Source organism: Lepidochelys kempii, chromosome 2, assembly GCF_965140285.1.
Source record: "Lepidochelys kempii isolate rLepKem1 chromosome 2, rLepKem1.hap1, whole genome shotgun sequence".
Classification (NCBI taxonomy): Eukaryota; Metazoa; Chordata; order Testudines; family Cheloniidae; genus Lepidochelys; species Lepidochelys kempii.
In genome coordinates, this window is record NC_136381.1 from 104,526,149 (window position 1) to 104,541,843 (window position 15,695).

Consider the following 15,695-nt stretch of genomic DNA (forward strand, 5'->3'; position numbering starts at 1 on the left):
AAACAGTCCTTACTGGGCCCTACAGGGTCACTATTTTGTATGTGGCCAAAAGGCTTACAAGGTGCTGCCAGCCAACTGGACAGGTAGCTGTTATATAGCTCATAGAGTTCCTCATCTGTCAATAACTGCCACACTGCCCAAAGAACAAAAAACCTCAGTTAAGTCACAAAAAAAAACCCCTGCGGCAACGAGCTACGGCATTGGAGGGCAATATAAAAAATTCCCTCACAACTGAAAAGCTTGTAGGGTGCTCTGTACTAAAAATAGCGCCACTGTTTACCGGGCCAGCCATGGCATGCATAGGCCGCTATACTGTAAGGCTGCAAATGGTACTTAAAAAAGTTGCCTTAAAGTTAAAGGACTCGGTTAGTAATTTAGGGTCAGCAGTAAAAACATTAAATAAAGAGGTACAGCAGCTCAAAACCTTTTCCCTCCAAAACAGGCTGGCTTTGGATTATCTCTTGGCATCCCAAGAAGGGGTTTGTGCCCTCGTCGGGCCCCGATGTTGTGTATATGTAAATAATAGCAGTTATAAAATCTATAAAAAGGTGATACAGGCTAAGGCCCATGCCCGAGCCGGAGCACAGGTTGCCTATACTGCCCCCGAAAGCAATTGGTTGCAAACCTTGTTTTTAGGCTGGGGTTTGTCGTTTTGGCTTGGTGGTTTATTTAGCTTGTTATTGAAACTTCTCTTTCCTGTATTGCTTGTATTAATGGTATTATGCTGTGCAGTATCATGAGTCAGGACCCTTTTGCAAAAGTTAATAAGTCATTCTCTTCAAGGCTATCACAAAGTGCTTATGCAAAGTCCTATTGTAAAAAAATAAGTAGCCCAAGTAAGAAAACTCACAGCCAAGGCTGTTAAGTGTTCCCAAAGAAGGGAGTAGTTGTTGGGGACACTGGGGCATGGCCACTAGGTATCTCAAGGGAATAAAAAACCAAAAGTGTCGATAAAGCCCCCTCACACTAGGCCCAAGTGTCCTTCCCCTCCCCCCCCCCGCCTGAAGGCACGCGCAGCAGTTACGCTAAGGATCTGCAACAATATGTTGCAGAGTCAAACTGCCTAAAACTAAACAAGGCCAAACAGGGCAAATATAAAAGAACAATACTAAATAAAACAGCTTTATGTATGGTTTAACAAATGGTACAAAAAACAAGAAAACTAGCTGGTAACTGAATTGGCTGGCTATATAAATACTGAGGGCAGCTTGCTATTAAATAAGTATGCTAAACAAAAATGTATAAAAGCCTGTGTAACTTCCTGCTTTGTGTGCAGGATTTAAGATTCTATTCTCCCTGTACCTTGTTTGCAGCTGCAAATAAACTTTTCTGCTTCTCCACCCCGTTGTAATTATTGGGTGACGCATACCGGGTAACAAACCCCTGCTGTTGTTCGCCTCTGGCACTGGGTGCCAGCAACACAGGGGAGGCTCGTTCATCCAAATTGGATACAATTAACTTAGGCTTGAATAGAGACTGGGAGTGGTTGAGTCATTACACCAAGTAAAACTATTTCCCCATGTTTATTCCCCCTTAGACCTCCCGCCAACGTTCTTGTTAACTGCTGGAAATGGCCCACCTTGATTATCACTACAAAAGGTTTTCTTCTCCCCCCCACTTTCCTGCTGGTAATAACGCATCTTAAGAGATCACTCTCCTTACAGTGTGCATGATAACACCCATTTTTTCATGTTCTGTGTGTATATACATCTCCTCACTGTATTTTCCACTGAATGCATCCGATGAAGTGAGCTGTAGCTCACGACAGCTTATGCTCAAATAAATTGGTTAGTCTCTAAGGTGCCAGGAGTCCTCCTGTTCTTTTTTCGTTCATCCCTGCGAGCCTCTTAGCCTCCCACTGTGCCCTGTAGCCAGAACAGCGCAGACGGAGCACCCCTAGGCCGCTCCTCCGCGCTGCAGACTACAGAGCCCAGCATGCAGCGCGACTTCCCTTGCGGGCCCACGCTGAGGCTCACCCTAGCAAGTTAGTACGAGGGGGAAGCGCGCGGGGGGCAAATGGGAGCAATGCATTTTGGGAGTGGTAGTTCCTTAGGTGCTGGGAAGGTCAATATGGAGCTTTGCCTGCCGGGAAGAGTAGTTCTTGTGTGCCGCGTTGCATGCCGGGATTCAGGCGGGTTCCTGAGTGTGTGGAGCACCTATTGAGTTCTGGGCGGTAAGTACGCGCTCGCTGTTGATTGTGAGGTCAGCACGTGGTGCCGGAAGTGTGGGCCGGAGGGGCGTGGCTGTCACTTTCCTTTCCTAGAGCGGGAAGAGTCAATGTGCGTGAGTCTTTCCCTCGCTGGCTCCGGGAAGCGAGTTCCGCGTTACTGTCCCTTTAAATCTGGACGGGCGCGGGTGTAGAGTGCCCTGCGCGTGCGTATCGGGGCCGTGACCTCGCGCCCAGTCGGCGCCGCTCGTGACTGTTTGGATTTTTTTTTTTTAAGGGGCGGGGGGGGCGGGAGACTAACAGCTCCGCGTTCGAGCCCCTTATTGAGTCAGTGGCGCGAGTGTTGCCATAGCGACCTTCTCCTTGGCGGCCTGGGGCCGGGACAAGCCGCCGCCGGAGCCATGGAGCAGACGGAAGGAGCAGGGGCCGCCGAGGGCCCTGGGGCGGCGGTGACCGAGATCCGGGTGCCGGGCCCGCGAGCGCTGCGGTTGCTGGAGTGGAAGGTGTCCGCGGGAGCAGCGGTGAAGATCGGGTCGCTGCTGGCGTTGTGCGCGCCCCTCCCGCCGCCCGGCCGCGCCGCCACCCCCCCGGCCCAGGGCCCCGGCGCCCGGCCCCCGCGAGCGGCCGCCGAGCGCCGAGTGAAGGCGGAGCGGCCCGGCGTGGTGCGCGAGCTCTGCGCGCGGCCCGGACAGGTCATCGCGCCCGGGTAAGGGGGCGACGGGAAGCGCGGCCGGCTTGACTGCGCCGCGGGCCGAGGGAGGCGGGCGGGAGGCGGGGATGCGGCCGCCGCGGGCTCGCAGAGCCGGTGCCGGCCGCAGCATCGCTCAGGCCCGACTGAGCCTGCCGTGACCGCCCCCGCCGGGCCGCAGCCCCGGGGCTCGGGCAGCGCTTCGGCGAAAGGGGGCCTTGGAGGCGGCGGGCTGGGCTGGGCGACTCGCGGGGTCTCTCGAAACCATGCGCGTCTCCGCCGGCCCCCCACCCCCAGTCTCCTGTGTGTGGAAACTTCGTGGCTGCCGCTGGCGGAGCGTCCCCGTGGCGGTGCGGCCCCTCAGCTCCCCCGAGCGACTAGCTCGAGGCGCAGATGCGCTGTCGTAGGGGTGGGAGTTGTTCAGCTGAAATTACGGTTTCGGACCAGTTCAGCTTCAGAGAACTTGGTTTTCTGTTTCCTCTGCTGAGTGTCCGCTGTGTGCTTTGTGCTCCCTTTCCTGCGGATAAAACAATACAACGATCACCAGTTACACCGGGCTTCTTCCATCTGCTGCTGGTCATATCCCCTCGCTTACGGGACTGGGGCTCCCAACCCCGAATTCTAAAACGCCCCCACCGAACTGACATAAGTTATTAATCTGTAGTTCACACCAGTGTAAAAGTTTAAGTAACTTTGAAACACCAGAAAATTTTAATTTAAACTGACAGCATACATCTTACTTGGAAAAAGTTCTATAACCAGGAAGACTGAGTTTAGCGTGTCTGCTGCTATACCACTGAAATGTGGACACTTACAGCAATAGAAGGGATTTTTTGGTCACTGTAGTAAGTGCAACTTAGGAGAGATGTTAGCTTGGTCTAGGCAAAAATTCTTCCCAGCAGAAAACTTTCACAGTCCTGAGTGATGTAGCTAGGTAATCCTAAATTTTAGGAGTGCACTAGGCTAGCCCTTGATACTGCTGACATCTATGTTAAAGAGAAGGCAAGGTGAGTTATAGAAATAGCTTTCATAATGATGTTTTCTCTCTCTTTGCCTCAAATTCCTCATCTGTAATATGGGACAACAATATTTCTATGCCTCACAGGGTTATTGTGTGGCTAAACTATTTCATATTTGTGACCTGTTCAGATCCTATGACGATGAGTGTGACAGAAAAAGCCTATAAAGAATTATACTGATGGTATGTCTAGCAGAGAAAGGGATAACATAGTCCAGTGGCTGGAGATTGAAGACAGACAAATACACCCTCTGCATATGCTCTAGAACACCACTGAAACATTGTACGTGGATTATCATTTAGTGTTAATACAGTAGTGCTTTCAACACAGATCTGTGCAAATAGATGCATGCAGTTTTTAATGTATTTTTGAAGCAGTAGTTTCCTGTTTGTTTTTGTACGTTGCAGGAGTGAAGATCAAATAGTGAAGGAATCTAACATTTTTCTGTTAAAGTTGTAAGTTTAATCTGGAGATCAGTTTGCAGTAATAGAAGAACTCTTGTTTAAAAACTACAACATAGTTGCTATAAACACTAAAATATTTGTATACCAACTCTAGGTATTAAAACATTTTAGTGACCCAGCTCTCAACATTGAGAGATATTAAATGACAAATATTTCCCATTGTTTAACAGTGTTCATACAAACTATTGATTTGACTTCTGACTTGTTAAAAATGTTAAATAGTTAGTCTTTGCATTCCCAGCTATGAATAGCATGTTTCAGCTCTCTGGGTGAAATTGGGCTAATGGCTTGCTACCCTACTCTTCAAACAGGTCTTTCTCAACAGGAAACCATTGAAACCTTCTACTTCCTTTGTTTTACGATGGCAAGTTATTTTCTTTTATTGCAGATCTTTTGATATTTAGGTGGATGCAACCAGGCCTAAATTTTCTTTATGGAAAATAAATGGCATATACAGAATATCTATGTAACTTTGGGTCTTTTCTAAGATCCAAGAAACTAGTATCAAAGCATATATAAACAAAATTATTTTTATCAGTCAGTAATAGAAATAATAATATAGAAGACCATTGAGTTCTTCTTCCCATGGAGAGCACTTTCTTTTAGTCATTTTTATTCTTGTGGTAGAACTGAGTGTGTGTGGGGGGAATAGAACTACAGGTTTCTACAAGTGCTGCCTCAGTATGAGGCAAAGTATATTTTAAAAACATTATATGTTTTGTCGATACTAATCTGGAACAAGGGTATGCCAGAAGGTTCTGCTAAAGTTATCCAAGGGCTTTGTGGTGGGAAGGATACAGAGCGTATGAGGACTAAAACTCTGAAACAATAAATTTGGTATTTAGATGGTGTGGGCGAGATACTAGATTGTGTGGGAGAGATACGGTGTGGGCCCCTTACTGAATGCGGGAGGCAACCTAGTGACAGAGGATGTGGAAAAAGCTAATGTACTCAATGCTTTTTTTGCCTCTGCTTCACAAACAAGGTCAGCTCCCAGACTGCTGCGCTGGGCATCACAGCATGGGGAGTAGATGGCCAGCCCTCTGTGGAGAAGGAGGTGGTTAGGGACTATTTAGAAAAGCTGGACGTGCACAATCCATGGGGCCGGACGAGTTGCATCAGAGAGTGTTAAAGGAATTGGCGGCTGTGATTGCAGAGCCATTGGCCATTATCTGTGAAAACTCGTGGCGAACGGGGGAAGTCCCAGATCACTGGAAAAAGGCTAACGTAGTGCCAATCTTTAAAAAAGGGAAGAAGGAGGATCCAGGGAACTACAGGCCAGTCAGCCTCACCTCAGTCCCTGGAAAAATCATGGAGCAGGTCCTCAAGGAATCAATCCTGAAGCACTTACATGAGAGGAAAGTGATCAGGAACAGTCAGCATGGATTCACCAAGGGAAGATCATGCCTGACTAATCTAATCGCCTTCTATGATGAGATTACTGGTTCTGTGGATGAAAGGAAAGCAGTGGATGTATTGTTTCTTGACTTTAGCAAAGCTTTTGACACGGTCTCCCACAGTATTCTTGTCAGCAAGTTAAAGAAATGTGGGCTGGATGAATGCACTATAAGATGGGTAGAAAGTTGGCTAGATTGTCGGGCTCAACGGGTAGTGATCAATGGCTCCATGTCTAGTTGGCAGCTGGTGTCAAGTGGAGTGCCCCAGGGGTCGGTCCTGGGGCCGGTTTTGTTCAATATCTTCATAAATGATCTGGAGGATGGTGTGGATTGCACTCTCAGCAAATTTGCAGATGATACTAAACTAGGAAGAGTGGTAGATACGCTGGAGGGCAGGGATAGGATACAGAGGGATCTAGACAAATTGGAGGATTGGGCCAAAAGAAATCTGTTGAGGTTCAATAAGGATAAGTGCAGGGTCCTGCACTTAGGACGGAAGAACCCAATGCACAGCTACAGACTAGGGACCGAATGGCGAGGCGGCAGTTCTGCGGAAAAGGACCTAGGGGTGACAGTGGACGAGAAGCTGGATATGAGTCAGCAGTGTGCCCTTCTTGCTAAGAAGGCCAATGGCATTTTGGGATGTATAAGTAGGGGATCAGCGAGCAGATCGAGGGACGTGATCGTCCCCCTCTATTCGACATTGGTGAGGCCTCACCTGGAGTACTGTGTCCAGTTTTGGGCCTCACACCACAAGAAGGATGTGGATAAATTGGAGAGAGTCCAGCGAAGGGCAACAAAAATGATTAGGGGTCTGGAACACATGAGTTATAAGGAGAGGCTGAGGGAACTGGGATTGTTTAGTCTGCAGAAGAGAAGAATGAGGGGGGATTTGATAGCTGCTTTCAACTACCTGAGAGGTGGTTCCAAAGAGGATGGTTCTAGACTATTCTCAGTGGTAGAAGAGGACAGGACAAGGAGTAATGGTCTCAAGTTGCAGTGGGGAAGGTTTAGGTTGGATATTAGGAAAAACTTTTTCACTAGGAGGGTGGTGAAACACTGGAATGAGTTACCTAGGGAGGTGGTAGAATCTCCTTCCTTAGAAGTTTTATGGTCAGGCTTGACAAAGCCCTGGCTGGGGTGATTTAATTGGGGATTGGCCCTGCTTTGAGCAGGGGGTTGGACTAGATGGCCTCCTGAGGTCCCTTCCAACCCTGATATTCTATGATTCTATGATACAGTTATGTACCTTAACCAAAAACAAGGACATCTTTACCATGCTGTGTCAGTGCAAGGCTTATATTTGTCTTTCTCATTTCTAAATCATAGTTAAATTAACATACGTAATCTTATGTGACTTGAGACAACATAATTTTCAGACTGCTTGCACATATTAAAAACTAGTGGAGTGTGGATTTATGTTAGACTTAGTTTCCAGTAAGTATAAACATTTTGATGTTGGTGCATGCACAAAAGTTGTGCACAAATTGTGTTGGATTCAATTAATGCTTATCCTCTTGATTGGAATTAGCAGATGTTTGCATTAGACCCTTCAGAAAAGAAATACGCTGGTTGACTTCTAATCTCATAATATTCTACTGTAGCTGCCATATAAGCTGCGCTTGGTGTTGTAATATTGGTTTGGGGCCAGTTGTCGTCATCTTGAGTTTTGAATATTGAGTTAGTACATTTATTTGTAGGTCACTGTTAACTTAGTATTTTAGGAATAACTATAAGAGAAAATTGACATCCTGTAACAGAGATGGAGGATGGTCCAGTGATTATGGCTCTATTCTGGGACTTGGGAGAAACAGATTCAGTTTCCTATTCTATTCCAGACTGTAAAATGTGATGATAGCACTTCCCTATCTCACAGGAGTTTTGTAAGGATAAATATATTAAAGATACTACAGTTAAAGGGGGGGCATATTAGTACCTATATAGAAAAATTACATGTGTATACACTGATCTCTTGGGATGTTGGAAGGGATTTGTTGGCCTTTCAGTTTGGTGCAGTTGGGTCAGATGTTGCTTCCAGCTTCTTTTGTTAAAAACCCAAGATGTACAGAAATGTTTCTAAACTTTGTTTCTGAAAGTACTGGTGAAAACAGTTTATAAAATTTGTATTCAAAACCACTGTATGGAAATGTTGTTGTTTACAACTCAAACACATACCATTGAGCTAGTTCATGATAGCTTAAAAGTTAAATTGACTATTCTCTCTACCTGGGTGGTAACAGAAATACAAACAGTACGCAGTATAAACCGATTTATATTTTTTTAGAATTATTTCCATTTTAATAATTCCCTTTAGGCATGGTTAATAACAAAACAAGTAACGACATCTTTATTGTGACTGTCCCTTTAAGGAAGGTACATTAGAGGTCTTAAGAGGTTGGCAATTTCCCTGTTTAACATTGAGCTATGATTAAAATGTCACATGGAGGTGAGGGTGCACCTGTAAATAAAAATAATCTACCAGAGAGATCAAGGAGCTGAGGACTGTAAATGGCAGGGGTGGCAGCAGCAGTTGTGTTAACATCAAAGAATTCTCACCAACTACCATGGCAGCAACAATGAAGAACATGCCAAAGAATTGCTGGCCTGTGCTCTGTGTATTTTTAGGGTGTATATTTGTTTCTTTCTTTTTTTAAGTGGCAATGAACTTTTTAATACCAGCTGTTTCCACTGAGGTTAGTGTTAAAGGGTATGTCGGGCATTGTACTGGAATAGTGTTTTATGTAAGATTACATAAACAAAAAAAACCAAAGCAATCTTTATAATGTGAAGCTGTTATTCCATCTCTGGGTCCTGATACCTACACAGACCATTTGAGTTCGCTTTCATTATTCATGTTGGCAAAACCTCTTAATGGAATTACTACCTCAGAATTCCAAGATGCTTGCCTGCTTTATCTTAATATCTGGCTCTGTTTATTATGTGATACATTTTATGGTATATCTTAGTCGGAGCATTCTCTGTTGCTGAAATGTTTTTAGGATTCCAGTGAAAAAGACATTTAAGAGGCAACTGATTTTTGATCAAAGCGGAAAAAATATCAGTTGCTAAAAATCTTACAGTGTAAGGTGTTGCTGTTTGGATTTTTATTTAATCTATAATTTGACTTTAAGAAAACTGAAGGGAGAGCAGGAATTGGGGTGGGGGAAATGACCTGACTCCCGTTAACCTCAGGACTTAGTCTGCTAGCTACAGAAAAAAAATCTTTGCTCTCGCTCCCTCAGAGATACATATTCTACATTTTAAAGGAATCCTATGTCTGTGTACTGTTGTGTACTATAGCTTATTTTAACGTGATTAGATTTTAATAATATTTTAATAAATCTTGTAGGTAGCTACAGCTAGTCATATAAAAATATTTTCCTACTATATTGTTTGGTACAGTTCACTTGCATGTGTCAAATATTTGGCCCGCTATAGCAGTGATAGATACGTTTGGTTTATTCATATGCTTTTTTGCAGTATTCAGTCAGTGAAGAAGGCACGACGTACTACATCTCTCCAACTTTCTTTCCTCCTTTGACTTCACTCTACTTTTTTTCTTTCCAATAATAGTTCACAATGTATATTTTCCTGTTTGTTCCCCCACAATGTCTCCTATCTTCCTTCTCTCTTCCCTTATTGTGCACTCTCCATTTTTCTACAGGGTTTCCCCTATCTTTTCCCCTGTATTTTCTCTCCTCTCCCCCAATTTATATATACACATTTCACATCTCTCTCCATGTATCTCATCAATTTAGTCTTCTCCACCATTGCATAAGGCTTGGACACTCTTTTGTCAGGCATTTGTTAGAGGGCTAAACCTAGCAGCCATAAATAGATATGAAAGATGGTGGAGACTGTCTAAGAGGTAATGCCTAGGGTGAGAAACCAACCCCACACTTGTGACTGAAATTGGAGCAGTTGCTGGGATTCTTAGCAGGATGCTGTAAGTGGAGAGTCTTCCATGTTCTACTACTTCCCCCATCCTTTTGTTGTGGTGTTTTGTTTTGTTTTACCCTCCATAGTGAATAGATCCATTCTGTACCTTTTCTGCTGCTTATAACTTTGCAAAGGAGTCCCAGAGTGAAATTGGCAGCAGCGTAACTGGCAAGAATCAAGTCAATGAGATTCTGGATAGTACCAGTGAAGCCTAGTCAGTTTTCACTCTGGTGCAACTTGGCAAAGCAATGTGCAGGGGTATTGGAGAGTTGTCTGTCTGCAGATGTAGGAGAATAGCACTGCTTACTTTCATATTTATAAAGTTATTTTTGCGTCCATAAAGGCTATAAATGCAAATTTAAATTCTGCTGAAACTGCTGGGACCTATCCATGAAAGCGTCTTACTTGCCCTGGATGAGTGGGTTGTCTTGAGGGCCAGTGTGACTTTTTTTCTTTTTGGTGGTGTTCAGGAATATACACTTTGATGTAAAAATATGACCATGGTTCATGACATATTGCACAAGTTTATGGAGAGTGTCCTTAAATTTTTAATGTTTCCATCTCTTCTTTGCTTTCCCGATGGGAAGCTATGATGATCCTTCCCTTTTAGGGGTGGTTATTGTCTGCAGTGTTGTTTTTGTTTTCATGATAGTCTACTGAGACTGACTTGGTATAAAAGTGAAGCTGGCAGTGAATCTGTGCACAAAGCTTGAAAATCACGTAATTGCTGGAGCGTTACACATCAATTGGGAAGACTGGAAATTGTCAACAAAAACAAAAGTTAAATGGACTGAAATTAAAGTTAGAAGTAGGATCCTGCTTTTCCAAAAGGAGGAAAAAAGTCTCAACATTAGCATACTGGAATCTGCAATATTATCCTCAAATTCTGTGAACACCGCGGTTTTCTTCCCCATCTCTATGAAAAATGTGACTATGCTGGAAGTAAACATCTGTAGGTGTCTTTTTAAAAACTAATTCCTTGTTGGAATTCTACAACCCATAACGTCTGCACTCTTCACTGAGAGAAGATTTGAGCACGAGAGTTTGAGCTTTGAGTAGATGCTGGCTTATTATGCCACAGGTTTCAAGCCAAAGAGAATTTATCAGAGCCAAATTATGTACTGGGAAAAGCACAGGGTTAAAAGGGCTGCCATATTTCTTTTTCAGCTAGTTAATTTCTTTTTGTATTCTATCCTAAAATGTTCAGGATATACATTGGGGGGCCCACTGTCATGAGCAGGTTTTGGGGCTTAGTTATATTTTGTCTTAAGTTCTTAATAGGTACAGTGCTTTCTGCTCTCTGATTTAGCTCCTCAGAGACTGTTGATGAAATCCAAAAGTCTCTTGTATTTCATCTCAAATCATTATATTTTAAAACTGTTTTGAAGCTTGAGAGTTGGATTTGAATAATGAAGTGGTTTGGTTGCATCACAGTTGAGTCTGCCTGCTGTGAATGCAGGCTTCCTGTGTTGTAGACAAGGTTTGGTCTCAGAAGTGAGCTAAGGTCTCTCCATTTCAAGTTTTAATTTTTACATTTGTGCTTTTTGACCTGTTGCCTAAGAAGCTAAATGATGCTGTGTGTATTTCATTTTAACTTACAATACGCACACAACGTGCCTATCAGAGACCTTAGGCGCTTGTGTCATAAAGGAAAATAGTCACATAAAAAGATTGGACCAGTAGATATTCCTAACCCCCAAACAAGAAAGTAATTAACCAAAGATTAAATCCAAACTTAATCAGTACCCCTTTCTCTCACGATTAGTGGGATGCAGTGTGCAAGTAGCAAGTTGTATATAAGTGTAATTTGAGGAGAGCTATTTGCCCAAATCTTTGGTTAATATACTGTATTCATAGTCTCTGTCCTGGATCTAAACTGACACCATTGCATATTTGGGTGTTTTTTAAAAAGGTTAATTCAATTAATTCAGTCAGTAATAATGAACTGTTCTCTTCTTAAACCTTTGAGCCCCAAAGTACATATCTCTTATTGAATGGGCCATTTAAAGCAATTTTGAATCATGATTGAAATGTATACTTCAAACTCGATCGGTTTTTGGATATTGGTGAATTGCTATTAATTTAAATGTTTAATAAATCAGCATTTGTTAAAGAATTCAAGGTGTTTTGTTTTGTTGTTTTTCAGAGGCATTTTGGTGAGACTGGAAGGATGTAGCCATCCTGTTGTTATGAAAGGTTTGTGCGCAGAATGTGGCCAAGACTTGACTCAGTAAGTATTATTTAGGCTTTTTTCTATTTACACTGGCAGAAAATTAAGATTTATTTTTTTTAATGTTGTTGATCTTAGATTCTCTTCTCTCCATGTCCCTTCTAAAGCGGTGGACCTTAGCTGCTACTAGCAGCTGTGAATTAAGGGTATAAGAATAACTTGGAATCTGAAAGTATTGTATCAGCTTTTGATGGAGAAATCTATGTAATTGCGCTCAAAATATTTCATAAGAGACAAGTTGACAGGGACAGGAAGAGAAACTGGTACACATAAGCCTTCCTAGATATCACTGTACTGATAGAGTAGAGATCAGCAAGTTCATGCCAATATTTCAGAAAGCTGAGTTCACTACAGTATTTAAAGCACTATATAAACATGATTTCATCCTGAATTGATATTTGTACTACTTGAGGTGTACATCTGTCAGCATAGAGCAACTTGTTAAATTAATAACTTTTTTCTTCCCTTTAGGTTCACATGTAACTAGTCACAAAACCCAAATAAGTACAGTAAATAGTGTATATTTAGTTCAGCTGTAACTTAGAAGAGATTATATGACTGCAAAGGTTGTTAATTAATTTAGGGATTATTTAGATAGTCTAGTTAATGCCTGACAAGCTGAGGTGTAAATCTATGCAGCACACTAGAATACTGCAAATTAACTGGTTGTGTGGCACCTGCTACCCTGCACTGCAGAGTCCCAATTGCTCTTTGGATCTGTCAAAGTGCATGGCATGGAAGCAATTCTGTTCTTGCTGAGTTTCATGACTAAGGCTAAGATTTTGGCACAGGGAATTTTAATAAAAGTCACAGACAGAATGTGGGCAATAAACAATAAAATCACGGCAATGTACACAGGGTTGGCACTGGGATTAGCAAGCAGGGCAATTGCCTGGAGCTCCATGCCCCAGGGGGCCCCATGAGGCTAAGTTACAGGTGGCGGGGCTTGGGCTTCAGCCCCAGATGGTGGGAACTGAATTAGTGGAATTTTGAAGAAGTCGCAGAGGTCTCACAAAATCACTGAATCTGTGATCTCTGTGACTGACTTGTCGCCTTACTCATGACTAATGCAGTCGATAAAGTGCCTTTTTATAGAAGGGTATTAATGCAGTGTGTTAATTATCAAAAGATATCGCTTGATTTGAAAGGAACTGCTTTGAGATCTACTGTACACAAAAGAATCCTTAATCTAATAACCCACAATAATGAGGGTATAAATTCAATTAAAACTATGAGCCAGTATAAATGGCTAGAATACTGAAGTTTGAATTTCTGTTCTGTGTAACAAATTTGACACTGCAGAGATCTAGTTAGTGTTCTCTATTTCAAAAAGATGTGAATAAAGGGGAACTTGTTCTTTGTCTAGTGCAGAAATTAATTTGCTTCCTTGATAGTTCACACTAACAGCTGGTTATCTTCTGGTTGTTGACCGCATATACTTACAATAAGTGGTCCTATGTGAGAAACGATGCAATCCTGAGCGAAGTTGTGGAGACATTAAATCTGATAACTTGGTTCAGTCGTTGCTCAGAAGTCTCTCTTCATGATCCCACACACTGAAATGTTTAGTCCAGGTAGTAGTAGTATAATTTTAATGAATTAAAGCAGGTAAATATAATCTTGTAAGACAAATAACTAATTTGGTAAAAGAAATTAGGCATCTAATAAAATAGGAAAATAACACATACGGCTGTATTGTAATGCAAGTATTAAATCTACCTGTTTCTGGTTCTTAGAATGAGAGTGCCATCCTAATTATAGCATCACTGCTACTATAATTTTCCTTAGCTCCCTATATAATAATTTTAATATTTTCCAGATTAACCTAGTCTGATTATATAGTGAATGTCACTGTCCTAAATATAAAGGGAAGGGTAACCACCTTTCTGTATACAGAACTATAAAATCCCTCCTGGCCAGAGGCAAAACCCTTTCACCTATAAAGGTTAAGAAGCTAGGATAACCTTGCTGGCACCTGACCAAAATGACCAATGAGGAGACAAGTTACTTTCAAAGCTGAGGGGAACAAAGGGTCTGTCTGTCTATGTGATGCTTTTGCTGGGACCAGAGCAGGAATGCCAGTCATAACTCCTGTAAAGAGTTAGTAAGCAATCTAATTAGATATGCATTAGATTCTGTTTTGTTTAAATGGCTGATAAAATAAGTTGTGCTGAATGGAATGTATATTCCTGTTTTTGTGTCTTTTTGTAACTTAAGGTTTTGCCTAGAGGGATTCTCTGTTTTGAATCTGATTACCCTGTAAGGTATTTCCCTTCCTGATTTTACAGAGGTTTTCTTTTACTTTCATTAAAATTCTCTTTTAAGAACCTGATTGCTTTTTCATTATTCTTAAGATCCAAGGGTTTGGGTCTGTGTTCACCTATGCAAATTGGTGAGGATTTTTATCAAGCGTTCCCCAGGAAAGGGGGTGTAGGGCTTTGGGGGGATATTTTGGAGGGAAGACGTCTCCAAGTGGGCTCTTTCCCTGTGCTTTGTTTAACACGCTTGGTGGTGGGAGCATAAGGTCCAAGGACAAAAGGTAAAAGTTTGTACCTTGAGGAAGTTTTAACCTAAGCTGATAAGAATAAGCTTAGGGGGTCTTTCATGCAGGTCCCTACATCTGTACCCTAGAGTTCAGAGTGGGGAAGGTACCTTGACAGTCACCTGTATTCCCAATAAAGTATTGGACCGCTTTGAAAATACATTATCAGTTTATTTTGTTCAAAATGCTTTCTGGGTTTGGTTGAACTTGGGAGAGATAAATGACAATACAGCAGGGAAAACTTTCTATTACGCTTGTCGGAATTACACTAGACGCAACTTTAAAGACTCACCACTCTTTCTGATTTGAAAAATGGGTTCACAGCCAGCATGTAGCGGTACCTTGTTAAGTGTCTCAATCAATGATACACGTCTCTTTGTTAAATTCATGTTTTTGTGCAATAAATAACCTAAAATGAGTTTTAATGTATTTTTAGAAAAGAGACTAGATATCTGTTTGAATAAACTATTGGAGGCACACTGGAATATGAACCAAAGAAATGAGGAAGGAGAGACAGGGTGAAATGCATTTTATAGATTGGGTGAAGGGTCTAGATAATGAACTTGCGTTTGATTTTGGGAAATGATAGTATTTTCAAATACTACTTGACTCAATGAAATGGGTCAAGCAGGTTTTTTTTTTTTTCAGACTATTGTTTCCATTATGTAACATTTGCATAATTCTTTCATAATGTACCCACTAGTAGAATATTGGGTGGTGCTGCATGTCATGATGCAATGGGATTACATGAGCTGTATGGAGAAGCTTGCACAGACGCTGTAGACCAGGGGTCTCAAATATGCTGGCAGCCTGCAGAGTTATTTGCTGTGGCTCGCCAAGCTCCCCATGCCTCCCCCTGCCCCCCCCCAAGTTATTTCCTCTGGCCACCAAACTCTCCTTACCCGCCGCCCCGCTCCCCCCTTCCCAAGCACACTGCGTCCCTGTTCCTCTGCCTACCTCCAGGCGCTTCCTGCCACCAAACAGCTGTTTGGCAGCACTTAGAGCATTCCAGGAGGGAGGGAGAGAAGCAGGGAGCTGTGCACTCAGGGGAGGAGGCGGAGAAGAGGCAGGGCCGGGGTAGGGATTTGGGGAAGGGGTTGGAATAGGGGCAGAGGAAAGAGAGGCAGAGTTGGGGTGGGGACTTTGGGGAAGGGGTTGGAATGGGGGCGGGAAAGAGGTGGGGCAGGGTGGGGCCTCACGAAAGGGGTGAAGTGGGGGCGGGGGCGTCAGTGATGTGGCCCGCGGGCCA

The 15,695-nt window shown here is 42.9% G+C and overlaps 1 protein-coding gene across 1 annotated transcript in view; it reads left to right on the plus strand.

The window, feature by feature from the left end:
• The first annotated feature begins 2,428 nt into the window (after positions 1–2,428).
• CTDP1 (CTD phosphatase subunit 1) overlaps positions 2,429–15,695 on the plus strand; it is a 172,855-nt gene continuing 159,588 nt past the window's right edge. The window contains exons 1-2 of the mRNA XM_073331810.2: positions 2,429–2,873; positions 11,821–11,904. Of these exons, the coding sequence (XP_073187911.1) occupies positions 2,569–2,873; positions 11,821–11,904 (389 nt within the window). The 5' untranslated portion in view covers positions 2,429–2,568. The remainder of the gene's footprint in view (positions 2,874–11,820; positions 11,905–15,695) is intronic.